Source organism: Lagopus leucura, unplaced genomic scaffold (assembly GCF_019238085.1).
Source record: "Lagopus leucura isolate 7727_CA_CO unplaced genomic scaffold, USGS_WTPT01 Super-Scaffold_100051, whole genome shotgun sequence".
Taxonomy (NCBI): domain Eukaryota; kingdom Metazoa; phylum Chordata; class Aves; order Galliformes; family Phasianidae; genus Lagopus; species Lagopus leucura.
The window spans coordinates 1,462,909-1,490,263 of NW_024962297.1; the positions used below are offsets into that span (position 1 = coordinate 1,462,909).

Sequence of the window (27,355 nt, forward strand, 5' to 3'; positions counted from 1 at the left end):
CTGTTACCTTGATACCAACATGGAAATAGAACATTTCACTGCAATCCTGGAAGAGAAGTGGTAGAGTGATAGGAACAGGCTGAATTTCAGCAAAACTCAACCCTTGGCTATTAAGAAAACAGGAAAATCTCAGCAGGTGGCAGAATAAATACATACAGCTGCTGGAAAGCCCGTTCCTTTGCAGGGGGAGAATAATGGTTGTGCTCACCTCACTCCTTTGCCAGTATCCCCAGCACTCCCAGTTGCTCAAAGAATCAGAAATAAAAGGGCAGCCTCACTGCCAGGAGCTGTGCTGTCAGCACTTCATGCTCAGCTACTGGCTGCAGGGACACCACAACTGCATGAGCATCCACAAGGCAGCAGAACTTCTTGCTGCCTTCCCAGGCCTGTGCAAGTTCACTCTCTGCAGCAGAACTTAACACTTTCCTTGATTCAAAGATGCTGTTTGTCCTGACTAAACCAGGTTCTTGTAAACTGGTAGTTCCCGTAGCACTTGTACAGACAGACCTGAAACATCATTCCAGGAGTTTCTAGCAATAAATAAATAACTAAAAGTTTAAAATTACTCTTTGTTCCAGAACACCTGGAGCTTCCCTACAGTCTCAGCTTTTTGTTTTGCACTGGACCAATCTACAGCCTTCAGGTCACACCTTGCTCCTGGCTGAAGGTATTCCATGTACAGAAGACAGGAAAAAAATGGTATCCGCTGAGCATTAACAAAGACCAGCGAGTGTGAGCATACTGAAGTGGTAGGTGGTGCATTTTAGCAGTAATGTCATCACAGCAGCTGTGAAACTGTGGGTCACCTCCACTGGTGCAGATTTTTATGAGTGGCACACAGGCTTTTATTCATCTCTGTTGAAAATGTGCAGTTAATGGTGGTGGCTATGCTGAAAAATGGTGCTTCGTGGCTGAGAATTTGCTCTATCAAATGGTGTTAATTTGCTCTGTGTTAAAGTTCCCATGGAAATAAATAGGAGGCATTACTTTCAGAGCAACCTATGTACAAGGAGAACACATCTGATTTCACATCAGGATTTGGTCAAGCCTGTTAACAGCCAATGTATGTGCAGTCTGCAGCACACAGTAGATGACTTCCATACTGTTTTTCTCAGAATAACAATGGTCCTGTTGTGGTGTGAAGCAAAGCTCACAGACCTCGACATAGGAAAAAATAATCGAAACAACCAGACTGCTTGATGGAAGCATTGTTGGAACAGAAATGGTTTATGTTCCATATTACAGTGAAGAAGTCATAGTGCCAGGTCCTGTTAAGGAATGTGTGGTGGTCATCTGGTGGCTTAAAAGTTAATCCATGTTTAATTCCAAATTCTGCCTTACGAACACCAGGTTGCTAATGGTGTACATTATTAAACTCTTGGCAGAAAAAAAATAGCATGCAGAAAAAAACAAAAACAAAAAAACCACATAAGTTCTGTGCCAGCAAGGACCTGTTAAGTTTAACCTCAAATCAATATGGATTTGGGAGATTAAATGAGAAACAAAAAAAAAAAACAACCATACTACCTAAAACCATAGCCTGCTACTGCTTACAGCTGTCTGTGCAGAATTAATTGCCAAAGAGGGACTTAGGAAATGCCAGTGCAGAACAGAAGAGAAAGTGTTAGCAATGCCTTCAAGGCTTTTATTTTGACAGTTGGTACAATAGGAATGTTCCTGCTGCAAGATATGGTAGTGCTCAATAGCTGACATTACTGCCTTGTCAAAAAGCACCCTTCCTCAACTCAATGTATATTTTGCTGTAATCTCATTATGCTCAGTCTTGTAGTGTAAAGGGTTTATGTCAATGGAAGAGTTTTGCAGGATGTTTCTGAAGCACCAGAGGAGAGTCAGATGTTCAGATCCCTCAATTCCTCTTTATTTTTGTGCTGTGACAATTCCTTGAGCATACTACTGACTCCCAGCCAGATGAACTGCTGATCAACTTAAAGGATGAGGTGGTAACTGTACTCCTTGCAGCTCTATGCCATGAGAGACCCCGCAGTCAAGATTGGAAGTGGGAGATACAAAGCAGCACAGAGTTCACATGCAAAGTCGCAGCTCCACCGATGAGCACCAAGCAGGCTCTGCAAGGCACAGAATTGTAGGGGTTGAAAATGACATCCAGAGATCATTAAGTCCAACGTCGTCGCTAAAGCAGGGTCCTTAAAGTAGGTCACAGATAGGCATCCTGATGGGTCTCGAATATCTCCAGTGAAGGAGACTGCTCCACTCCACCTCTTCGGGCAGCCTCTTCTAGCTCTGACAGTAAAGTTCTTTGAGTTAGCACTTGTGTTCCAGTTTCTGCCCATTGCCCCTTGTTCTGTTGCTTCATGACACTGGGAAGAGTCTGTCCCCAGTGACTTGACTCCTGCACTTCAGATATTTACAGACAGCAATAAGTCCCCTCTCAGCCTTCTCTTCTCAGACTGAGTATTCCAAGGGCTCTCAGCCTTTCCTCATACTACAGAAGCTCCAGGTTATTAATCATCTTTTATCACCCTCCACCGGACTGCATCCAGGAGATTCTCATCTTTTTGGAACTAGACACAGCATTCCACCTGGGGCAGACAGAGCACCTCCAGCACCTGAGATGGATTTCAACTTCTAGATCCCAAAGCTGCTTTTACATCCATCAGCCAATGCACACAACTTCATCCACACTCACGATAGGAGCGCAAACAAACACTTAACATGCATGCAGCTTTCAGGAGAGGCGTTTTGTTGTTAGGAGGAGCTGCTCAGAGCTGCTCTTCTTACAGCTCTGGATGAGAGAAGGCCCAATGGGAGAAACACCACCACTAACAATGAGCTGCTCTCCTACAGACCTCTGCATCAAACATGCACCTGGAGAAGCTGCTCTCCTACAGACCAAACAAACGAGGCACAGCAGATAAATTCTATTTAATCACAAGTTAATTAGCTAATAACAGCACACCTGGGCAACAGGACCCCCTGCTAACATCTTTCAGACGTCCCACACGGAGCCCTTCCGGCCGTGCCTCAGAGCTACCAGCCCCGCTCGGGGCCGGTTCCTTTACGAGGTAAAAGCCGCCCTGAGCGCTTTCCCTCCGCGGTGCCGCTGCTGGGCAGAACCGGAAAGGCTCCACACAGCCACCAGGCTGCGCTCCGGTGAAAGAGACATCGGTTCAACCCCCGGGAGCGCCGGCTGGGGCACCACCAGGCCGCAGCTCCAGGGCGGAGCCCAGCCGCCACCGCCCGCCCTCGCGCTGCACGTTCAGGGCGGAGCAGCGCCGCGCGCGCTCCCCGCGCTCTCTTTGTTCCGAAGCTGCGGGCGGCGCTGCCCCTTTAAAAGCCCCAAGCTCCGGCCCTGCCGGCGCGCCGGGTTGAAGGCGCCGCGCGATTGGTTACGGATCCCTCCTCCGATTGGTCACCGGGAATTCCGGCTGGTTCCGCCTCCCACCTTCTATAGGTGGAGCCGACAGCTCGTCTAGAGCGGGAGGTTCTGAGTGGGTGAAGCGGCGGTCCCTGGAAACAGTTCCGGGAAACCCCGCGTGTTGCCGGGGTCGCACCGCCGTCCATGAGGAGAAGGAGGAGCGCGCGCCATTTGCCGTCGCTGCTTGGGCCCGAGCTGCGCCGCGCAGGCCCTGCTCCGGTGAGTCCCCGGGAGGCGTCAGGGGCGCCGGGACGTCCCCTCGCGCGGTGAGGGCGCTCCGCGGCCGGGGGCGAGCGCTCCCGGGTAGGCCCCGCGGCGGGGAGGCCCGCCGCGAGCTTGGGATAGGCCCGGCGCGGGCGGAGGCGGGCCCGAGGCGCTGGCGCCGCGTCGGAACGCGGGGTGGGGGCGTCGCAGGGCGCGGCGCGGCCGCTCGGAAGGCGGCGGGGGGCGGGAGGGCCGCGCGCCGGAGCTGGGCCGGGAGCGGCCTGGGGGCGGGACCTGCGGCCCGGCGGGGGCGGGCGGCCGGCCGGCCTGGAGTGGGCCCTGCGCGGGGAGGGCGGCGCAGGCGGGGGATGCCCCGCTGCTGCTGCTCCCGGGATGCTCCGCTCTTCTCGGGCCGAGCGGGAACCGCGCGGGGCCGCGGATGTGGTGGTTCCTTCCCGGCCGTGGAGGGCTGTTGTGGGGGGGCTGCCGAGGGCTTACGCGGAACGCCCGTCGCTGTCGCAGCGCTCTGTAAAACTCGGCGCGGCTGCGGGGAGACGCTCTCCCGAACGCTGTTGTTGGGACGTCGCTTCGCTGAACGGTCTTCTACGTGAAGTCTTCAGCAAAACTTGTCTAGTTCTTCTTAAATATGTGATTATTACCTTTATTTTGTAAACGAGGCTCGAGTTACTGGGCCTTGGTTGCCCGGCGCGTTCTGAACTCGCCCCATCGCGGTGCTGCAGCACTCTGTGAAGAAAGTTGCTCTCATCTCCCTCACCCCATTCGCGGCACAGAGGATCCTCCCAGCAGTGATGCTTTTCTGCTTGCCGGGGATGTTAATGTTCCTGGAACTGGGTTGTTTTGTTTTTAAATTTGAGATTATGTTTTGTGTGGCTCTGAATTTTTGACGTATTTTTCTAAAGTAAAGGTCGCCTGGAGTTCTGTATCTTAGTGTTGTTTTCAGTTGCAAACTGTTGCGTTTGAGATGTGGTGGAGCCTGCTTGGCAATTTCATATCCTAGAAGCTGTATTGTTGTCTCAGTGCGATTGCTGTTGGTGTCATGTTTGAGCTTCCTGCTCTTGCTGAACTTATGTCAGAAAACAAAACCCGCAAAAAGCAAGACAAAACCCACATTCCTGTAGAATAAACTCATCAGTGCAGTGCTTGTTTTGATCGTAACTCTGCTTTGAGTCGGAGTGCTGTGAGTGTTCTGTACAACCCAGCCGAGCAGATGAGCTACAAATGGCCAACTGCAGATAGAAAGGAGGATGCTCAGACTTTGTACTGAGGTTAGCAAAGCACAGGAGTTACTGATGAAGTTGTATTCTGTTGAAACAAAGGTGCACCTTGCTAACCTATGTGGGAGTCTCTTGGTGGGGAGGCTGTGCTAGGCTTTTGGTTAGCATCACGATGGGGATTCTGAGGTATCACCATTCTGTTAGGTGATGGTTTGGGAAAGGCTGAGAGTTCAGTGCTGGCAGGGTGAGGATGCTGGTTCCTCAAAGTTACAGCCTGCTGTACTGGTCTGGAAACTGGGATGATACATGTAGGTTTTTCAGGGTGTGATAACTTCAAATCAAGTCTTCCCACAATTCATGCTAATAAATAATGTATCATAATTAAGCTATTAAAAAGTTATTTCTGTGATGGAGTAATCTGTGGTACAAGGGGAATAGCAGTAATGCTTTCACATAAAAATTGAAAGGGTGTAGCAGTATATCTTATGAGCAGGTGAGGTTTTAATAAACTCCCCTTTCAGTCTTTTAGTGTGAGTTCTTATCTCCTCCTTGTGCATGTGCTTCTTTCTGCTTAGATAAGAATCTTCTTGCAGTGTAACTCATAACTTCATAGGGACTACGTTTGTTTTCTTGTGGTTCATTTGGAAAAAGTTTCTTAAAGTAATAAGGTAATAAGCTAATGCTATTCTTAATCTGATTTAACTCCTATAATAAGGACCCTACAGATAACTCAATAGGAGGAATAGCAACATAAGCAATCAGAAATTACTTGGGTGCTATTGTAATGCATGAGTTTAGTAATGCTTCCAGTGCACCTGAGCTAAATTAATAGTTCACTTCGTGATATTAAAAGTTACATAGCAGCAAAGCTGAAAACAGTGTTGATGGATGATCAATGTAAGTTGGTTATTGGAGTTCACGGTATTGTTTTCCCTCTACCAGAAGTTGCCATTTCTTCTCCTTGATGCTGTTATTAAGCATGTTGTCAGTTAACTAGGCTGTGAATTTATAATTAGTGATTAGTTATACTTAGTTTGTGGGTGGCAACCTCTGTTGGAGTGTGGGTATAAAATAGAGGGAATGGTCACCTCGTGGCTGTTTCAGTGACTGTCAGAATAAGGCTGACATTAGGTTTCAGTATTCATGATGCCATGCACTGTCAGGCTCTGACGTGTTGCAGTTTTTTGTTTTTTTTTTTCCTCTGGGAAAAGTACTGAGAGCCATTTGAGTTATTAAGAATGGAAATGAAGCTCATATCTGACTAATTTAAAAGCATCCATAAGTTTTTAACCTCCTACTTGTCAAAAAAAAGGGACAAGTCACCTGGCAAACCCAGCTTTTGAGATGCAGAATGTGGAAATTCCAAGTGAAAGATAGTGCATGGCTTTCAAGTGTGTCTGCTATGCCCGAGTATTCCTGGCCTTCAGAACAAGCACTGTTAACAACCGTGTGAATTTCAAAACAAAACCACCCCCCACAGCCTCCCCTTGCATGCAGCCCTGCAGCTGGGAGGTGCTGAAGGTAGGCAGCGTTTCAGGTACCAATGGAACCCTCCCCGCCTGTGTAAAGTTGCCCCCACTGTCTATTTACTGCTGCTCGCTCGGTAAGCACGTTTTTCTATATGCTGTTTTAAATTCATCCATTTCTGCATGTAATAAAAACAAACGCACATCCCAGCACATACTAATATATTCATAATCCTTTGCTTCTAATCGACACCAAAAATCTTTGCTATTCAACCAGTCTCCCTCTTTCTAGGTAGTTAATGCATAGGAGACTCTGGGGCACAGTACTTGAGGGCTTTACCCACAAGCTTGTGCTTTTCCTTGTGGCCTGTGACGGGCTGAGCCACACACACACGTGGTGTGCAAGCACAGGTATCACTCCTCTTTAACACGCTTTTAAAGTTTTTTAGAGGAGCATAAAAAACATCAATGAAATCATTTTTTCCTTGCTAATGATGTGTGTAGGAGATATGTTGTCTTGATGGCTGCATCTGGCAGATGTCTAGAGGGAGATCTAAATGAGTTTTTTCAGCAATGACTTTCACTCATGCAGCTGTGCTGAATGCAGAGTGAGGATTTCAGTGCTGTAAGAGATGCAGTTTCTCTTGTTGGTGATCATTCAGGAAAGTAAAGTCCATCTGATCTCAGACTTCAGGGCAAGCTTGCAAAACCAGAATAGCATCTGTTACTATAATGGGGGAAGAGAAATACATTTCTTGTGGATGCTGTTGGGACTGGGATGTTCTGACAGCTGTATTGTTTTAAAAACTTCCCGGAGTATCTTTTTAGTTAAGATTGTGGGACAGGAAATAGCTGACATTTCAGCAGCCAAACACAACTTCCATGATTGGTGGGCATAGACAGCATTTGACTTTAGTTTTTTTTTTTTGAGGTCAGTAGTTATTAAAGAATAATGAATTGTACAGCTAATGAATTAAAATGCAGAGACTTAATTTGCATTGTCTGAAAGCCTACTTAGGAAAGCTTTTGCTCAGCTGTGGAGCTGTGTAGCAGTGTGATAGCTGGCTGTTAGGTTTAGCTCCAAGCACTGCTGTGTGCTTGTGGTGAAGGTGGATCATCATTTGCTAGGCTGCAAATCTTGCGTGGTCTGAGTTATTGGAGCTGAGGTGTTTCTGCCTGACACACAACAGTGCTCAGCTTTTTGTCAGTTACACCCGAGTCCAAGAATGCTCTCAGCAGTGCTAAATATATTAGAATCTGATACTTGGAAACCAATTTGGTTTCACAGAAGAAAAAAGAGAAGTAAATGCTCAGGGAGCATCACTATAAACCTTGTGAACCTCAGTGGCACTTGTAATTGGCTTAATAGTTTTTTGTATTAATGACTTGGTTTAGCCTCCTAGGTTTTTGTTTCTATATGGAGAAGATGTGTGTAAGTAATGGAGTCTATAAAGCAGTAAGGAGGTGAAAAGAAGCAAAAAACGCACTGATCTTTTGTATATCTTTTTTTCTGTATAACATCTTATGCATTTTTGGTATATACACTCAAAGCATTCTCACTGTAAGTAAACCCTTTGTCCTGCACTGTTTCAAGTTAGACATGTTGCAGATGTAGTCTAGCTAGCAGCCATGGGTCTGACTTTCATTTTCCATTATTTTTGTATCCATTCCTATGGAATCCTGACATTCAGTTAGTGGTTTGAGTGCTCAGTTAATTCTGTAGTGAGAGGTGAGCCTTACTGTAATCCCCAGGTAACAATTTTTTCTTCTGCATTTGGGCTAACGTCACATTTGCTTTTAAGTAATTAAGTTTCTGTTTTGGAGTAAACTGATAGTGAGTTCTGAGTCAAGAAACAGAAGGTGTGCTGTATAAATGCCAGTTACGGAAGACTTCACCTCATTTCCTTGCTGATCGCATAAAGAAGTGGCAGCTGATAGAGAAGTAACACGAGGCTGTGTTCCATCTCTAAGACTGCCCTTCAAGTCAAGCCGTAGTAAAAGAAGAAAAACTTTTTTGGCTCAAGATTGTAAATTATAGGCTACCTTCCAAAAAGTTGTTGTCCGGAAGGAATGGGTATAAATGGGATTGATTTAGGTGTGGTTATCTTTGGAGGCTTGTTTTTTTTTCAGCACGGTGAATAGTTTGAGGCTTCAGTCTTAAAAACGAAAGCAAAACTTGTTCTGAGTCTTCTTCATATCTGTTTGCCAGTACTGAATTGCATTGCTCTTGCCATGCTGCGTGTGTATCTGGTTATCATTTCACTGCTGATCATTGACTTCTTCGCTCTCTTTTAAAGCCTGAGGCTCACTTTGTTTCTGAACTCAAAAGCCGATCATCCTGATGTTCTCTGCTGGGTAGTTGATTTGTCCTTTGTCAGCCTTTGTATCTGAGAGTACCAGGTATCAGCTGGCTGGCTAACTGAGAAATGGAAACGGTTTTTAATGAATTGGGCAAAGCCCACTGAAATTGTCTGAGAAGACAGTTGTGCATTTCTCAGCGCACGTGTTTGCAATCAGTTAATCCTGAAAGCAAGTCTTTAACTGAAGACGCTGCAGTCATGGCTTCCTTTTAAACCAGTAAGTTCTTAAAAAAGCAGTTTGATTTGTAGAGCTCCTATTTGAGTAAAACTGAGCCTGGAAATGGCTCAGTTGCAGCTGGAAATTCTGATGTGCTCGCGAGTGCAATTTTTCTCTTCCTGTCCTTAACGAGTTCTGTTAGTGTGATGAGAAAGTGTTTGGCTAGTCTTGTGCAGAGCGTTGGGTTTGAAGGAAGGCATGGCAACAAGCCAAGAAAGTGCAAATTAGCAAACAAGTATTGACATTTTGGTGCGTTAAGCTACCCTGCAGGGTTTTGTGTTCGCTGAATTTTAACCAATTGTTTTAAAAGTAGAGGAATGGGAAATGAAAATAGCAACTAGCTCTTCTGATTCTTCTTTGAAGGATGTTATTATCGTGTCCCAGTGCATTGTAGCTGCTATGGTAACCAGTTAACTTGCTGACAATCTAAAGTTTAGACATCATGATGTACATGAAGTACAGTCAAGGAGGAGAAAAAAAAAAGTAAATTCTTCCATGTACATTTTTTGCAGTATTAAGGGTTGTACTTTCTTTTGAAACTTAGATCAGCTGCATCCAAAAGATATTAAATAAAACTTCTGATAGAGGTCATTTGCAGCATGTATACAAATTAGTTTAGATAAATCATGCATTGTCCTACAAACTAGTTTTTTCTGGCTTATTGTAATGTAGCTCCTGAATTTTTTCCAGCAGCATAATAAAATGGCTAATCAGGTGAATGGTAATGCGGTACAGTTAAAAGAAGAGGAAGAACCAATGGATACTTCCAGTGTAACTCACACAGAACACTACAAGACACTGATAGAGGCAGGCCTCCCACAGAAGGTGGCAGAGAGACTTGATGAAATATTTCAGACAGGTATAATATGCATTTCTTGTTTCTGATTGGTTATGAAAGTGAGGGCATACCATTTTCAAATTTTTATAGATTAAGGTTTAAAATACGTTGTTTTTGATCTGTGTAGCTCTAAATGTTTTGCTACTTTGACTTCCCTAAAGGCAAATTGGGTTTGACATTGACTGATTATTTGACACGTCCTTAGTGTTGTATGTGTTATCCTAGTTGCTTTAGGGCACAGAGCACTAGTTTCTTAGTAGTCAAATAAAGATGTGTTTGAGCATACTAAACTGTACATTTTTTTTTCCTTCAATCCAAATCATCATTTTGCTTTTACTTTTCTACTGTCAACTCCTCACGGTGGTTCTTAAACACTCAAGGGCTGGACAGGTGACTAGTGAGGGAAACAACTAGCTTGTCTTGCCTGGGACTACATTGGAATTGAGTCTGCCTGTGGATTTTGTGTTCTCTCTAGTTCTGAGCGGACAGTTTAATCCATGTTTGTTACTCCACTGAAAAGTTCAGTTTGATACTAACTGCTTTTTTAGCAAATGAGGACTAAGCTATCTAGCAAATCGAGTAATATTTTGCTGGTAGCAAGTGGTCTCTGCAACTGCTAGAGGAAAGGTTTCTTTACATACCAAGGTTTCTCTATTTTATTTTTGTAACATCCCATCCTCAAGTATTATTTTGTCCTTAGACAGAAGCTTCTTTTTTTTCCTCTTTAGAGTGTGTTCCGTGAACAAATGTATAAGAAGCAGTAGAACTGCTTTATGTGCTTATGGCAAGATGACAGTTTTTGTTGAAGAGAGTCAAAATTCCACTGATTAAACGAAGGCAGTTCAAAACCAATACTTTATCCCTTCATCACTATGACATTCTGGGTCATGTGAATGATGTCCTTTGAAAGTCATTCACAGTGAGCTTTCATCAAGCCTTTACAAGCTTTTATTGGCATAGAGACACACTTCCTAACTGTGGGTCATGATGATGTACACTTGATGGTTTGAGAGAAGGAGTAAATGCCTGGGCAGAGGAACTTGTGGGGTCTCACCTGTGTGGTAGTTAGGTTGTGTTGTGAGGAGTTCTCAAGGGAGCTAAAAGCTTTTCAGCCCAGAACCCAACTACCTGCTATAACTCCATTGCATGAGTAACCTGAGAACAGTTATTTGCATTTCCTTAAAGCCACCGCAGATGCTCACATTGTGCAGGGGTTTGTCAGTGAAACATTCTGCTTCTGAGACCAGAGCTAAATTTGGAGTTGAAGTTTGGGATTTTTAATCTGCTGAGGTCTCATTTGAAAGATACAGGTGCCTTCCAAAATGCAGGATCACTTCTGAAATGTAGTCCTTGGGCTCGGCACTACTTTGCATTTTTGAAAGCAAGTAGCAGTTAAATAATCTGTATTCTGGAAATCAAGCTGTTGCAAAGCATGTGGAGTTATTGGTCCTGATTTTCCCTGTGTGGTTTAAAAAGTGCAGATGTTAATAACCCAAAGCTCTCATACTCCACAGCTTATGCAAGTGCATTGCAAAAGGGGAAACCAAAAAAAGACCCGCAAACCTGTAAAGATACTGAAACAGAAAAAGTGCTTCAGAACTGGTCCAATGTTTCTTGGGGGAGTCTGTACCTGTAAAATTAACGTTAGCCTTTTCGGGTACATGGTAGGGCTCAAAACAATACCTTTTTGAATTCTGGCTCTTGAACTGCATGGAGCAACAAAACAAGCGAAATTAAATAAATTTTTAGACATGAGCAGCTTACTGCTTTTTGCTTTTTGAAGTTAGGTGGAAAGAGTGAGCAAACCATTCTTCTGAATAATATTTTGTAGTGCTTTGGGAGTGTTTGATCTTCAGTTAGGAAGTTCCTTTTTCACGTACAGCAGGGTACACGTAATGTTCACGTCAGCTTACCTTAGAGCAGCTCCATTCAGGAGAATGAAGCGTGAAAATTAAGAGTCAAACAAAACCCAAATTGTTAGAAGTGAGCCAGACTTCTCTGTTGGATTTCCGAATGTTAGAAAGCTGTTACACGTGAGGTGTAATCTTGCACTTCAGTTAATGCTTAGGTATATACATTTTAATTTAACTTTTTTCATTGTTGTACTCATATTTTTCATATACTTGTGTAGGAATATGTAATTATATTAAATATATAATTCTGTTATGGACTTTAAAAGCAAACTGCATAGTTCTTAGCTTGTATGACATCTAATAGAAATCTGTAACTTCTTTATCTTTAACTTTTAGGGTTGGTAGCTTATGTCGATCTTGATGAAAGAGCAATTGATGCTCTTAGGGAATTTAATGAAGAAGGAGCCCTCTCTGTATTACAGCAGTTTAAAGAAAGTGACCTGTCGCATGTACAGGTAAGGTGAGAGCTCCAGAAGCGTGAGCACATAAGTGTAAATAGTGGTCTGGCACTATTGGCAGGAGAGCCAAAACATAGAAGCTCTTTTCATGTCCTGTATGTTTCATGATCATGGGCCTGTTTAAGAATTGCCCTAAATGTTGTGGGTATTTGAGTGCAAAATTAAAGCTCCCAGATAATAAAAACGAGTGCTATTGAGAACGTAAGGTAAAAAATATGGCTTGAAATTCCATGCTTAGAAGTTTGATCAGTTAATTGTTGTATTTTTCAAGAGGATTCTTTTGATACTTGACATTGTCTTATCTAGTGACTTCACAGTTTGGATTTGGTGTATTCCCAGAGCTTTTCATACCCCAAGTTTAATTATTTTATAAATTGTATCTACAGAACAAAAGTGCATTTTTATGTGGAGTTATGAAGACCTACAGGCAAAGAGAGAAACAAGGCAGCAAAGTACAGGAATCGACAAAGGGACCAGATGAAGCAAAGATCAAGGTAACATGTCGAAAACACTGACTGTTCTGTACTACCTGCATGCAGACTGAAGTAGTTTTAATGCTTGCTGCTTGGGAGGCATCAGTATTGCTTGGAAAAGAACATCCACACATGGCATTAAAGGAATGTATGCAAGATAAAAGATTGAAAAGAGAGAATGCTTGTTTGAGATGTAGATGTCCCTGATTGCACGATTACCAAAATGCATGAACTTAAAAAATATTATATATTTGTTTCAGAATTATCTTGTCTTCCTACACTAGTTTTTACAAGCTGATAAAGTTGAGACTGATTGGACATTCCAACAGGATTGAGTCTTGGAGTTGGTGAATATGTTAAGAGATGGTTTTTGTGTTGTGCAGAACCGACTTAGAAAGCTAGTGAGAAGTTCTGGAGTTCCTTGGTTACTACATAAGATATTGCAAACAGAAAATAAGGGAAAATAAGTTTTTTGCAGTGACCTCAGAACCAAATTCTGTTGTTTGTGGCCCCTACCTTCCTCCACATAACTATTGTCAATTCTTTTTCATTTTTTTTCAGGCTTTGCTAGAGAGGACTGGTTACACTTTGGATGTAACTACAGGACAGAGAAAATATGGGGGCCCTCCTCCAGATACTGTGTATTCTGGTGTCCAGCCTGGTATTGGAACAGAGGTTAGTATGCACAGACCGGTACCATTATTTTGTGTGCTTATGCAAAGTCACTTGTTAAAAGACTGGCAAATAAATTATACTGAGGGAAAGTGTAAAGCTTGGAGGAAAGCTTGCTTCTGCGTTTGTCTTCTTCAGTCTTAGCCTTCAGTATTCTGCAGAAAAAGCATAATTGAGTAGAAGAAAGCAGTGGATATAATGGGAAGATTATGTAAAAATTACTGAAAACAAAGGTAGATACTGAAATTGTTAGGCTTTATCATCCAAATTGAAGATTGCAGTCTGCAACTTTAAAAGTGACAGCTGTGCAGCTCGGGTTAAAAAAAAAAAAAAAAAAAAAAAAAAAAAAACCAGCAACAAGAAAAAGCACGACTGAAAAGTGTTTGGCTCTTTGTTTTTTTTTTTCACAACTTGAATGGAATTTGAGAAACAGTGACAAAGATTTCCTTGCAGTGTATTGGAAGCAGGTGAAGAGTTGAGTGTGGTGTGTGTTTTCTGGGGAGAGGCTGTGGATCCCCATCCCTGCAGGCATTCAAGGCCAGGCTGGATGTGGCTCTGGGCAGCCTGGGCTGCTGGTTGGTGACCTGCACACAGCAGGGGGTTGGAGCTGGATGAGCACTGTGGGCCTTTGCAGCCCAGGCCATTCTCTGACCTATGATTCTATGATGTATTGCATTAGGATACCTTATGCAAAGCTTTGAAGAGGTCAGATTAGCTAGCAGTAACAGTGAATAATATGTATGTTAATAGTCACCAGTCTTTACAAAAGACATCTTCAGTGCTTTCATGATCTGATGGTGAAACAACTACACTGAGAGGATCATGTCTTGTTTATTTTGGAAATATTTTTCATTTCTTATTCAGGAAGGTGGCTTAAGAAGTCTGTTTTGTCAGTGTATGGTGATATGATACACGATGTGAAGTGTTACTTTGCACTGTGCCTGCAGACTGAATGCTTGATTGAAAACTCAAGTATTTTGTGCTGTTGGTGATAATTAGTCTTTATAGGAGGTCAGAGGAAAGCTGTAAAGTTGGCTTTGGCTGTGTTTAATTGTACTGAGGGTGTGTTTTTGTACTAGTAAGGTTCTTGAAGCTTTTAGAATGGGTGACTTCTGGAAACACCCTTAAGGACATGAATACCTCTCCCATGAATCAGGCTTAGCAAAGTCCAGCTAACTAGTTACAGAAATCCTACCTCAGCTGAACCAGTGCTGGCACTTAGTAGCAGATCAAGCCTGATTACTGCAGAGTTTGGTTTGTTAAGATGCTGATTATCTTACTTTAGTAAAGCATCCAGAAGTTTGATTGAGCCTTCAGCAGTAGCTGTTAAGCTCAGAGAAATAGTAATCAAGATTTAAAACGTGATCTTATGTTTTGATGGATGTTACAGATCATGTTTTAACCCAGGAGACTCAGTACGTTGTCGTGGTGTTTTTTTCCCATAGCAAAGTGTGGGGTGTTGTATATTTGTTCTTCCTTGATGTTTTTTTTCCTAAGTTCTGCTTGTATGGTAGTGCAAAAAAACCTCTCTTCTAATATTATATTTAAGAGTATGTGAAGATGTAAGATGTATCCTTTTGGATTGTGAGGATGAATCTTTCATGTTGGAGAGTTATTTTAAATAAAATAAATGAAGTTCTGTGGCTTGTGCCAGCTGAGATGTTGATGCCAGAGTTGTCACTGATGTCAGCAGTGGCAAACTCCTTTTTAAGGATATGCAAGTACTGCTACTGATTTCAAGAAAATGCATGAACTTTTTCCCCAGGTGTATCAGATCTTTCTGCTGTAAGTATTTGTACACCAGGTTGGTTTTTCTAAAGTGGAATGGATTCTTACACTGAAAGATAATCATTGATAACTTGCATCAATCATCATGTGCTTCTTAGGTGCATTTTCTCCACTCTAGTTACAGTTTATTATTTTAGGAAAGTGTTTGTACAAGCACTGCTGAAAAACAAGATTTTTCAGTCATCTTAGAGTAGTTTTGTATAAATACTAAGAATTTTACTTGCTGGCAACTCAGAGTACTTAAAAAGCAGTGGTTAAAAAGCAAAATAAGAGGACGTGAAGACAGCACTCATCTGTACAGAGTAATTTCAAAATTATGTGCAGTCAAGAAAAGCAAATGTTTTAAATATTTCATTAATTTCCATCACAGCAAGGAAAACTATTTAAGTGGATGAGGGATGAAAACAATTGGGTTGTAAACCCATTACTGGTCAGGTGATGATAAAACTTTTATGCAACTGAGACAAGCATTCAGCATTTCTGTTGGATGTGCTAAACTGTAAATCAGCATATCTGTATTTGGGAGTAGTAGTGATGGTGGAGTTTGAACCTTTTAAGCTACGTAACTTTCACTCCTGATCTTCTGACTGATGGAGGATGCTTGCAGCTATTAAACTTGAGAATATGGAAGTCTTTGTAATCTATGCTTTAAGAGATTAAAGAAAAAAAAGCCCTGTGTGAATATGACCTGTCCCCACTGTTGTATATAGGAAAAAAAAAAAGAGGAAGCAGCTGATGAATACTTGATTTCCTTCTCTCAATTATTGATGTAAATGAACAAATCCTTTTTTTAAGGCATGACTTGAACAGAATTCCCTGCTATCTGTAAAATGCCAGCTGCAGTAGGCACAGTTTGTTGCTGTGTTTCTGGTGGTTTTTTTTCCAGCAAAGAAAAAAAAAAGACACTTTTATACTTGAAGAACTGTGGGGTTTCAAAGGCTTTTATGTTGCTCTAAGTTTTTTTTGTTCATTTTAGTATTTTTTTTTTTTCTCAAGAAGGTTGTAGCTACTGCTGAATTGTAGTCATGCAGCCCACATCAGTTCACACTTAAATCTGGCATTTAGAAGATTGACTGAAGTGCAGCAAGAGTGCTGTGACATGGAGATGATGTTTTGAAGAAATGCTGCTGTTAACCCTAATGCTTCTTTGTTAGTGGAAACAGAAGAACTCAATTGTGGAAATAACTGGATGTATCATGTAGAGTGTAGAAGTGAATTGCAGCCCTGAATAATGCTCTGTTACCTCATGACACTGACATTTTTCTTAGTTGAAGGACTCTCTTTATGATTGATCTTTTGGAAAAACAGTAAGAGAAGTAGAATTGAGCACTTGGTACAGGTCCCTCTGGAAGCAAAACTGGAAGAAGTAATCTCAGCAGAGGTGCAGCAACAGTGCAGCTGAATCCTACTTAGAAGAGTTCTCCCCTGTTATTGCACTCATAAGGCCAGTTTCTGAGTTTCTGCAGTAACAGTAGTCTCGTGGAGCTGAAATATGAAGCAACAAGTATTTATATTCTGTAGTATTTCACAGAATGGCCCAGATTGGAAGGGACCTCAAGGATCACGAACCTCCAACCCCCTGCCACACGCAGGGCCACCAACCTCCACATTTCATAGCAGCCCAGGCTGCCCAGGGCCCCATCCAACCTGGCCTTGAACACCTCCAGGGATGGACGGGGCATCACAGCCTCTCTGGGCAGCTGTTCCAGCACCTCACCACTCTCTCTGTAAAGAACTTATTTCAGAATCTTTTTCAAGCTTGTTGATCTACCCAAAATAATAATAGGAAAGGTTACTGTAGATGTTTCATCTAAGTCTTTCAAGATGTTCATCTGGTGTTTCTCATGTCTGCTGTTGATCTTATCATTTGTTATTCAAGTGTGCAGGCTCAAAGCAAATTCATTTAGATGTGTCATTATTCCCATGGAGACATTTAGTCTTCCTGGTATGCAAGTGAAGTCACTCTATAATGTAGGTCAGGGGTGAATGTGTTAGAATGAAATCCTTAATTCTGTTGCTCATTTCAGCCTCTGGAGTATATTACCTGTTGTAGCAATCTTGTGGAATTGATGGTAGTCTAAAGTTTGTAGAAAGGAATTAAGAGACTCAGTCAAAGATGCTGGAAGAAAAGCAGGAAAGGGAAGCCTTCAGCACAGAAAAATCAGGTAGTTCTTTAAATGGTTTCCCTGTCTTAATAGCAAGCTGGAGTTCCTTCTTGTGCACTTCCATTATGCTGTTCTTTTTTGTCTTTGAAAACTGTGTGTTTTGAAGTGAAATGCTCTGGGCAGCACAAATGGATGCAGCTACTGCAGGGATGTCTGAGCTGTTCTGAAAAGTAGGTCCATTGGCTCTGGCATTAAATTTATGATCAGTGATAATAAATCTGTTCCTTTTTTTGTTTGTTTGTTTTGCTGAGTGGCAAATAAACCACGGCCGGTTTGCACTCACACTGAATAAAAGAGCCTGAGCTACTTCAAGGAAACGTTCTGGAAACTGTATTTCAGGAGTATTTGTATAATGTAAAGAAATGTGTAAAAGGTCTGACTTCCCTTTGGGCTAAAATGATTTGTGTTCCACATTTCTTCAATCAATCATCAGGCCTCCCGCCTTGGGTTTGTTCCCATCAGTGCTTGGGTGGGTATGCTGCATATCTTTAAGTATTGGCATTATCTGCTAAGCAGATGTGCAGGGTTTACAGGAGAGGCTCTTTTAATTTGAAAGGTGAAGAGCTGGCTAATGCTTAATTGGAGTTAAACCAAAATATGCCAGTATGACATTAAAGTGTGCCTTGCATTGGTGAACTGGACTGAGTTTAATAGTCACTGCTGCGTGTGAGAAAGAAAAATGAGATTTCCAGGTTCTATTAGACATATTGAGTTGGTGTAATCAGAAACAAAAACAGAAATGAAGTAAGATGTGTTGATATGTTAATTAGCGCAACTTATTAAGGATCTGTAGTGTTTTGTGTTGTTATTTTTTTATGTCTGCATCTTTCTAATCAAGATTGGACTAAGGAATGATATGAAGGTACTGCAAGAGTAAGGAAGTGTTTGGTCTGTAATACTGCAGGGTTCCTGCCTAGGTAGCCTGTAAGGTCTTGTGACCAGGTAAGAATCACAGAATTGTAGGGGTTGGAAGGGAGCTCCAGAGCTCATCGAGTCCAACCCCCCTGCCAAAGCAGTTCCCTACAGCAGGTCGCACAGGTCGGCATCCAGGCAGGTCTCGAACATCTCCAGAGAAGGAGACTCCACCACCTCCCTGGGCAGCCTGTTCCAGTGCTCCGTCACCTCACTGTACAGAAGTTCCTTCGCACATTGATGCGGAACTTCCTATGCTGCAGTTTCCGGCCGTTTCCCCTTGTCCTGTCTCCACTCACCACTGAAAAGAGTCCGGCCTCGCCATTCTGCCCCCCACACCTCAGATACTTATAGATCTGGATCAGGTCCCCTCTCAGTCTTCTTTTCTCAAGGCTGAACAGACCCAGTTCACTCAGCCTTTCCTCATAGAGGAGATGCTCCAGGCCCTTCACCATCTTTGTGGCCCTCCGCTGGACTCTTTCCAAGAGATCCCTGTCTTTTTTGTACTGGGGAGTCCAGAACTGGATGCAGTGCTCCAGATGAGGCCTTACCAGGGCAGAGTAGAGGGGGTGGATCAGTGGTGGAAAGGTACAGCCTCTTAGATATAAATTACAGCCCAGGTTTTGTATATGCAGAGTGTAGTACTAATGCTGGGGTTTTAGAAGGCTGTGGTAGCAGATAAAATTGCTAGCGAAGGCTACAGTGTTTGTGTTGTGATTGTTTCTGATGCAGATTGCTTCCCTTCCTGGAACTTTGGAGTACTGAAAGTAAGTTTAGACTTTTGAAAAAGCTTTGGTTAAGTGTCCTCTTCCTTTACAGGTTTTTGTTGGTAAGATTCCCCGAGACTTGTATGAAGATGAATTGGTACCACTCTTTGAGAAAGCTGGTCCAATTTGGGATCTTCGCCTCATGATGGATCCTCTTTCCGGTCAAAACAGAGGTTATGCTTTCATTACCTTTTGTAGCAAAGATGCAGCTCAGGAAGCAGTCAAACTGGTGAGTAACTGTTTTCAAATTGAATGATGTGATGTAAACAGTGAGCATGTTGGGAGTGCATTAGGAAATGTTTGAAGTGTTTCACTAAACAATCATCAACAGACTCAAAATGTTATTTTCTTTAAAAACAAACAAACAAACATGTCTCCTGACTTGCTTTACTTTGTACAAATAACAGTTTACTCCTACAGCTACTGTTTCTTGTAATCTACTTGATTACTCGTGAGTTTCAGTGTTTGAAGATGGTAGACTTTAGTTTTTGCACTTGGAAAAAGTGGCAAAGGAAAAAAGGTGTTTTCAATCTTGTAACTCATAAGTTGAAGCTGCTCAGCCTTCTTTAAATTTTTAGTGATTGGGGGAAGTGAAAGAGAAGGATGCTGAAGTAACAGGAAATGTATCAAGTGATAGAGCCCTGGTGGAAGTCTGGCCTCTTCCCTGGGTGTTGTACCAACTAAGTGAATTTGTGTGGATGTACTCCATGTGTCCTGCATCTGGATTCTCTTCTCTCTCTCATGCTCTACTTTGGCATTATCTGGGGGAATGAGATTTGTATCTAGGTGAAATATTTTCCACTGGCTACTGGAGGAAAGGAAAATGAGGCATGCTAAATTTTTAGGTGATAACTCTTAATAGAAAAGCGTGGTTCTTTTAGTACTGATGATAAATGTGGAATTTTGAAGTTTAGATTCTTCTGCATGAGGGGGTTCTGCTGCTTCTGGTGTGCAGGTGCCAGTGGGAATGATGTTGATGTTTAGCCTTATAAGATAAACTTCTTGCTCAAGTGCTCTGGCCTTAATCTGAATCTGTTTTTCAAAGTTCTGTTGTGTGTGAATCACTGTTTTATTTGAAGCAAAAATTGGCAAAGTTTTGTATAATTCTTGAATATGAACAAGGTTACTGAAGTTGTTGCACCACCAGCTACATGCCTCAGTCTCAGTGAGATGGCTGAAAGCTTTTACAGAAACAGCATTTTTGCTGTTTTTACATGAGAGTTTTTCAGAAGCTGTCCAGTATTCAAACTTCAGTCTCACTACATCCTGTTTGAAAATACTCCTTAAAAACAAAGATGCCTCCTGTAAGATTGAATCTCCTGCCTTTAAAGATGTGTTAGGGTTGTTGTTCACAGTAATTCAACTGTGGGTATAAGTGTGGTAAGGAAGTAGAAGAAACTTTTGTGGGAAGCTTTTTTTTTTTTTTAAAAAAAGAATTAAATAAAAAAAAAAAAACATAAAGGAATACAGTGCCCTAGCATTTAGAGGGCCCAAAAAATCCATGCCATTAGAGTGGGAAAGCTTAAAAACCAGATACATGTTAGGATCTTGCAGCCAATGTGCTTGACGTTAAAAAGTAACTGAAGCAGATCTCATGGTGCCTATAATCCTTTGCATGTGTGTAATAATAACAGCAGATGTTGAGACCAAGAGCAGGAGGCAGTCACTCATTGTCTGGAAATAGGTTTTAAGTTTGAGATAAACTGGGGGTGAATGAACTTACCCCATGCAGCTTGTATGTTATGTGTTGTTTCTTGTGCGTCAGTTTCTCAGTAGATTAAGATTTTTTTGTGGAAAACAAACTCAGCAGTGTCCAAGCAGACACTGACCCTAACATTGCAATTCCAGAAATACTGTTGCATTGCAAGTTCAGTATACTCTGTATGAGGATAGTAGAACTTGAAGCAGCTGATATTGTCATTCTGGGGATCTTCTCAACCATTTTGTTCTGAATAATGCAAGTGAATGGCTTCTTATTTTCTTAGTGTGACAACTATGAAATCCGTCCTGGGAAGCACCTTGGAGTATGCATCTCTGTGGCAAACAACAGGTTATTTGTTGGGTCAATTCCAAAGAACAAGACGAAGGAAAACATATTGGAAGAGTTTAATAAAGTCACAGGTAAAGACTTTCTTAATGTTTTTTGTCACACTGATTTTGAAATACCATCTTTCCTCTTTTGTAGCTGTAGTTATGTAAGTGATGCTTTCAGATATTATTTAAATTATTTTCAAATTGGATTCCAAGATTTCATTTATGAAATACTCCATAATGGACCGTATAATCATGGTCTGGGTTGAAAAGGACCACAGTGATCATCTGGTTCTAACCCCGTGCTATGTGCAGGGTTGCCAACCAGCAGACCAGGCTGCCCTGAGCCACATCCAGCCTGGCCTTGAATGCCTGCAGGGATGGGGATCCACAGCCTCCTTGGGCAGCCTGTTCCAGTGCCTCACCACCCTCTGGGTGAAAAACTTCCTCCCAATATCCAACCTAAACCTCCCCTGTCTCAGTTTAAAACCTTTCCCCCTTGTCCTATCACTGTCCACCCTTGTAAATAGCTGTTCCCCCTCCTGTTTATACGCTCCTTTCAAATATTGCAAGGTCGCAAGGTCTCCCCGGATCCTTGTCTTCTCCAAGCTAAACAAGCCCAGTTCCCTCAACCTTTCCTCACAGCAGAGCTGCTCCAGCCCTCTGCTCATCTCAGTGCCTCCTCTGGACCCACTCAAAGAGCTCCACGTCCTTCCTGTGCTGGGGGCCCAGGCCTGGACGCAGCGCTGCAGATGGGGACGATCACCTCCCTCTCCCTCTTGGCTACTCCCGTTTTAATACAGCCCAGAACACAGTTTGGCCTTCCAGGCTGCAAGCACACTGCTGGCTTGACCACCAGGAAAAAAGGACTAATATCTGCTTTAATGCTTGTTAAATGATTGATGTTGTAAGATGATTTGTGATGGAAATAGCACAAATGAGCTCAGAAAAACAGTGGAGGTCCCAGTTCTGTCATCCATTGTAGGTTAGTGTTGAAGGCTCTGTATTTGTAACAGGAGCTACAGCAAGTTCAATTTTCACACCTGGAAAGCTTTTGTGAGAGTCTCAAACAAATATGTTGTTGAGGAGTGACAGGAAGAAGGGAACAGTGAATTACTTTAGAGGCAGTGCTGCTGTAGAAATAGTTGTGAGAGGTTTTCTGTCCTAGTTCTTTATTGTTGTTCACCAGAATGTACAGCAAGCAGGAAGAAAAGAAATTGGCACGTTGCTGAAAGGGCACTTCTGCTTTATGAGAATTTGAAGTCTTGACTTGCTTTTGTCCTGTAGGAGAGTTTTAACCTACAGCTTCTTTTCTTAGGATTGCTATTTGTGAGTACCGCAGGAAAGTGGTGAAAAGAGAAAGTGAATACTTAGTTGCCTCTCCTCTGCTATTTAGTTTTTTTGGAGAGATGTTGACAGAATTCTGCCCAGCTTCCCCTGGAGGCAGGAGGGGTATTAATATTGCATATTAATTCTGATTGCTTTTCACTAATGTAAAAATGGTAAAACCATACAGCAAACTGGCATTGTGCTGTTCACATTGATGTTTTGCAGGGCCTAGTTTTGAGGTAAGTTTGTTCTGGAGAACTTCACCAACTCGGTAACCTGTTTCTGGATAAATTAGGTGGATGTCTTTGTTTTGTTTTATTGTGCCTATGCCCCCCCCCCCCTTTCAGATGTAATACATGGCCTCTAAGCTTAACAAAAGCAAAGGAAAGCATTTTAGAGTAGACTTCAGATTATTTATTTCTCTTTTAAAGCTCAGTACTAAAGACATGTTTTTCAGAGGGTTTGGTGGATGTAATCTTATATCATCAACCTGATGATAAGAAGAAGAACCGAGGATTCTGTTTCTTGGAATATGAAGATCACAAGTCAGCAGCACAAGCTCGACGTCGCTTGATGAGTGGAAAAGTAAAAGTCTGGGGAAATGTTGTGACAGTGGAATGGGCTGATCCAGTAGAGGAACCTGATCCAGAAGTCATGGCAAAGGTAAATAAAAACAGAACGTGGATGTTCTTGTGTTTTGGGAGGAATTTCTGTATGCAGTAGTTAACTTGGTCTAGCTGAGTGATGCTGCTAGTTTGAGGGAGTGGAGAGAAGTCACAGGACACTTTCATAATAAGCCATCCAAAATGGTATGGTTGAGCATTGTAAACTAAATGCCTGTGTAACACGTGAGGAACTTGTTCAGTTTGTTCACATTTAAATTAATGATGTACAGCTTTATCCTCCTGGATTGGCACACCAGTCTGTCTTGTTACCGTTCTGCTTGTGTTGGTGCACACTGGGTAGATAACTTGTAAAACTGTTTTCCAGAGTGAGATGAAGGTGAAATGCAGCATAGAGAATGATATTGTGATTTTTATCCCTGTGTTTTGTGATTTTTTTTTTTTTTTTTTTTTTTTTTTTTAATCCCTGTGTTATTATCCCTAATAAATCTTCGCTACCCTTGAGATCCGTTACTAAAGTTTTACTGGGACTTGTAGCATCCCAGAAGCAGAAAATCAATGTTGGATATTCTTCTTTTCTTCCGTACTTCCCCCTCCAAGACAAGAAGTTGTAGGAATTTTATACAGGTAACTCTAAGGCAATCTTTTTTGGTAATGGATGTGGAATTTATGAACTTAGCAAAAAATTCTTAATGCACAGAAGAGTGGAATAGCATAAGTTAGTGTTAGTTTTCTTTCACGATTGACTTCTAAAAACTTCTGTTTTCACTAATCATCAGGTGAAAGTTTTATTTGTAAGAAACTTGGCCACTACCGTGACGGAAGAAATTCTTGAGAAATCCTTCTCTGAATTTGGAAAGCTGGAGAGAGTAAAGAAACTAAAGGATTATGCTTTTGTTCATTTTGAGGACAGAGGTGCAGCGGTGAAGGTGGGTTGTTTATTCTTGCCTGTCTGAATCAGATTGAGGAGTTCTCTGTGAAGATGCTTTTAGAAATTTCTTAACAGTAAATATCTTAAGACAATTCTAGAGCACAGGGTTCCTTTTGTGAAAATTTTATTACTAATAATTTTGTTCCTATGATTTCAGTAGCTAGGAGGATGTGAAACTTGCAAGGAACAAAACTGTTCCAAGTTAACAAGTAGACTGGAAAAGAGGTATAGACCAATGCAGGAGAGTCTAGAGAAGAGGAGGAAAAAAAAATCAACCTAGACAGTTTTTCTGAGGAAACGACAGAAGGTATCAGTTGTCTCTCAAAGACCCTTATTTAAAGTCTGTGTGTAGTTTTTGGAATGGCAAAAATGCTGCGTAGAAATTGCAGGGTAGTTCATGGAAGTTACTCCCTATTTATAAAAAGTTTTTGGATGCAGTTGGGAGATGTGGGGACAGGAAGGTGGTGGAGGAGGTGTTTGGAGTCTGTTAAGCAGTGCAGTGCATGGGGTTGCGCAGTTCAAAGGCTTTTTCATTTTCAAGCCTAGGGTTGCATTCTGCCATATCTGCCCTCACTCCTCATTGTGGCCACTGAATTGGTTTGTGAGTTCTGTGGGCTATCTCTGTGTATGGTTGTGCTGTTTGCTTTTAATGAAAGTGGTATTTTGGTACGGATTGCATGGAATTCACTAATTCATTCCAAGGTCTGTTGTACTTTCAGAGCTTCTTCCAAATAAACCATGATAGTTAATGTTTTTGAAGATATGTCTGTACAGACATATGGAGCCTGTTATTAATGCATCTATCTGTACCCAGAAAGGTTCAATGCAAGGCAGTAATTCCAGGTAGAGAACAGGGAGATGTAGTCCTAATTGTACTTTGTGTATGTACATCCAGTTCTATTTGTGCATGCATTTGGTAATTACAGATTACACACTGCCTGTTACTTGAAGATTCCTGTATTACTTCATGAAGTTGCCAAGATTCAGCATTTTTTCTTGTTCTTTTTTGCCCCCTTAAGCATGCATCCTTCCTTGTTCACAGTCAGCTGAGTGTAAAAATACTTGCTGTCCTCTGAGATACTCTTTCATTGCATTCAGAGAGCTGGGAAGTCCAAATATAAAAATGCCTTCTCTCGTGTGTGCGCTCTGGCTTGCTTGCAAGTACACGGAGTGTTCATGTCAGTGTGTAGTGAGAACTCTTTGAACTATTTTTAGGGAGTATAGGAACATAAAAATCAGATGTAGCACTGTAACTTTTTAAAATATAACGCTCCATATGGTTTGAGATTCTTTTACCTTATGATACAAAGAGAATTTTTTTTTAAAATGTGACCTCATTGTAACTGTTGAACAAAGAGGGGCTTGAACAAATAACCTGAAAGAATTCTCTTTAAGAAGCATGGGGCTGTAATTCACTCAGCAGCAGCCCAACCAACTTTTTTTCCCCCTGAAAGTTCTAGTTTCCTCTTGGCTGGAAATGAGTTTTCCTTGTTTCTCTTCTAATTTTTGTACAGGCTATGAATGAAATGAATGGAAAAGAGATAGAAGGGGAAGAAATTGAAATAGTGTTAGCAAAGCCACCGGATAAGAAAAGGAAAGAACGTCAGGCTGCCAGGCAGGCCTCCAGAAGTACTGCGTGAGTGTTCATCCTTGAAATACTACAATGCTGCAAAATTAAATTCTGCTGTAAAATACAGGATAGTTTAGAAGAAACTGCCTCACTTTTTTTCTCTGTGATATATATTGGTAATTAACAAGGGGAAGTTTATGCTTTCTTTTGAGAGACTTCAAGATAAATTAATGGGCTTTTCTTTTTCTTAATAGGTATGAAGACTATTATTACTACCCTCCGCCTCGCATGCCACCTCCTATTAGAGGCAGAGGCCGTGGAGGGAGAGGTGGATATGGCTATCCCCCAGATTACTATGGCTATGAAGATTATTATGATGATTATTACGGTTATGACTATCATGACTACCGTGGTGGCTATGAAGATCCCTATTACGGCTATGATGATGGCTATGCTATAAGAGGAAGAGGAGGAGGAGGAAGGGGTGGGAGAGGTGCACCTCCACCACCTAGGGGGCGGGGAGCACCACCACCAAGAGGTAGAGCTGGCTATTCACAGAGGGGGGCACCCATGGGACCGCCGAGAGGAGCCAGGGGTGGGAGAGGGGGTCCTGCACAGCAGCAGAGAGGACGCGGTGCTCGTGGAGCCAGGGGCAACCGTGGGGGCAACGTAGGAGGCAAGAGAAAGGCAGATGGGTACAACCAGCCTGATTCCAAGCGTCGTCAGACCAACAACCAGCAGAACTGGGGCTCCCAACCCATCGCTCAGCAGCCGCTCCAGCAAGGTGGTGACTATGCCGGTAACTATGGTTACAATAATGACAACCAGGAATTTTATCAGGATACTTATGGGCAACAGTGGAAGTAGACAAGTGAGGAGGGATCGAGAATTTTGGAAACATAGAATTGGCTATAGCTCTACATACTTCAAAACAAAATTGGCTTAATGTTTCATCCTTCAGTAGCGATTGGCTGCCATTTGTATTGGGCTGAAGAATCACTCTATTGTGTATATACTCGAGTCTCTTAGTTTTCTTTTTTTTTTTTTTTTTTTTTTTTTTTCATAAATGCACTTGGACATTACTGGGCTTGCAGAATTCCTGAACTCCATATGGGGTTTCAATGCTTTTATCATTTTAGGCTTCATTTTAGCAGTTTAAAAGCAGGAATGGCACACTGTTCAATCATGATTTTGCAGAACCTCTGGTTTTTGGACAGTTTTTTTTTTTTTGGATTTGGGATAGACTACATAGGAGTATGCTGTACATAAAAGTAAAAGCTAGTGCTTTGTCTTAGTAGTTTTAAGAAATTACGACAAATTAAGTTTTCTTGTATTGAAAATAACATGATTGTATGTTTTGCATTCCTAGAAGTAGGTTAACTGTGTTTTTAAATTGTTATAACTTCACACCTTTTTGAAAATCTGCCCTACAAAATTTGTTTGGCTTAAAACGTCAAAGCCGTGGCAATTTGTTCCTTGATGTGATTGTATTTCCAATTTCTTGTTCATGTAAGATTTCAATAAAACTCAAAAATCTATTCAAAACATTACCTATTTCAAATTCAATTGTGTCCTAAAACATTATTTCATTGGTAATTCTTGCGAAAAACATTGTTTTCAAAGTATAACTGCCTATGTGAGTGATCAAATTCATGCAAAATTTCTTGTGCTTTCCAACATGTAGCACTGTGGACATCAGACTGAAAACTAGGAGAAATTACAAATAGCCTGAAGGGCACTCTTTGTTTAATTGCTGCTCAGTAACTTACCAGCATCTAATTTGGGAACTTTATTTTTTTTGTTTTAAGTGTTGAAATGTACCCAAACATTCATGGAAATCTGATTCAAACATAATTCTCTAATGTGGAGAAGGAAGCAGAGCCTACAATGGTGTTAATTTTGTTCCTTTTTGTTATGTACTGTGAAGTCCCTCTAGAGACTATTCTGTTAGGATCCAACCATATTGTATTCCGTGTACAAATACACAGAAGTGGTTTTGATCTCGA

The 27,355-nt window shown here is 41.9% G+C and overlaps 1 protein-coding gene across 4 annotated transcripts; it reads left to right on the top strand.

Annotated features, from left to right (window-relative positions):
- Window positions 1–3,498: 3,498 nt before the first annotated feature.
- HNRNPR (heterogeneous nuclear ribonucleoprotein R) lies at window positions 3,499–26,899 on the top strand. Of its 4 annotated transcripts, none has more exons than XM_042885526.1 (11): window positions 3,499–3,616; window positions 9,570–9,738; window positions 11,967–12,085; window positions 12,475–12,582; window positions 13,123–13,236; window positions 18,918–19,094; window positions 20,851–20,986; window positions 22,683–22,888; window positions 23,628–23,777; window positions 25,294–25,415; window positions 25,604–26,899. In XM_042885526.1, exons 1-11 carry the CDS (start codon window positions 3,542–3,544, stop codon window positions 26,214–26,216), a joined length of 1,989 nt encoding a protein of 662 aa, XP_042741460.1. In that variant the 5' UTR covers window positions 3,499–3,541; the 3' UTR covers window positions 26,217–26,899. The 4 variants fall into 4 exon arrangements, with proteins under 4 accessions (XP_042741460.1, XP_042741461.1, XP_042741463.1 ...); XM_042885527.1 differs by having other exon boundaries at window positions 9,573–9,738; XM_042885529.1 differs by lacking the exon at window positions 9,570–9,738 and having other exon boundaries at window positions 3,500–3,616.
- Window positions 26,900–27,355: the final 456 nt, after the last annotated feature.

Bases quoted from the DNA above. Each gene is read 5' to 3' on its own strand.
- HNRNPR (XM_042885526.1), top strand. From the start codon at position 3,542: ATGAGGAGAAGGAGGAGCGCGCGCCATTTGCCGTCGCTGCTTGGGCCC. The intron at 13,237-18,917 runs GTTAGTATGCAC...CTTCCTTTACAG, and splicing joins AGCCTGGTATTGGAACAGAG to GTTTTTGTTGGTAAGATTCC. The intron at 25,416-25,603 runs GTGAGTGTTCAT...TTTTCTTAATAG, and splicing joins CAGGCCTCCAGAAGTACTGC to GTATGAAGACTATTATTACT.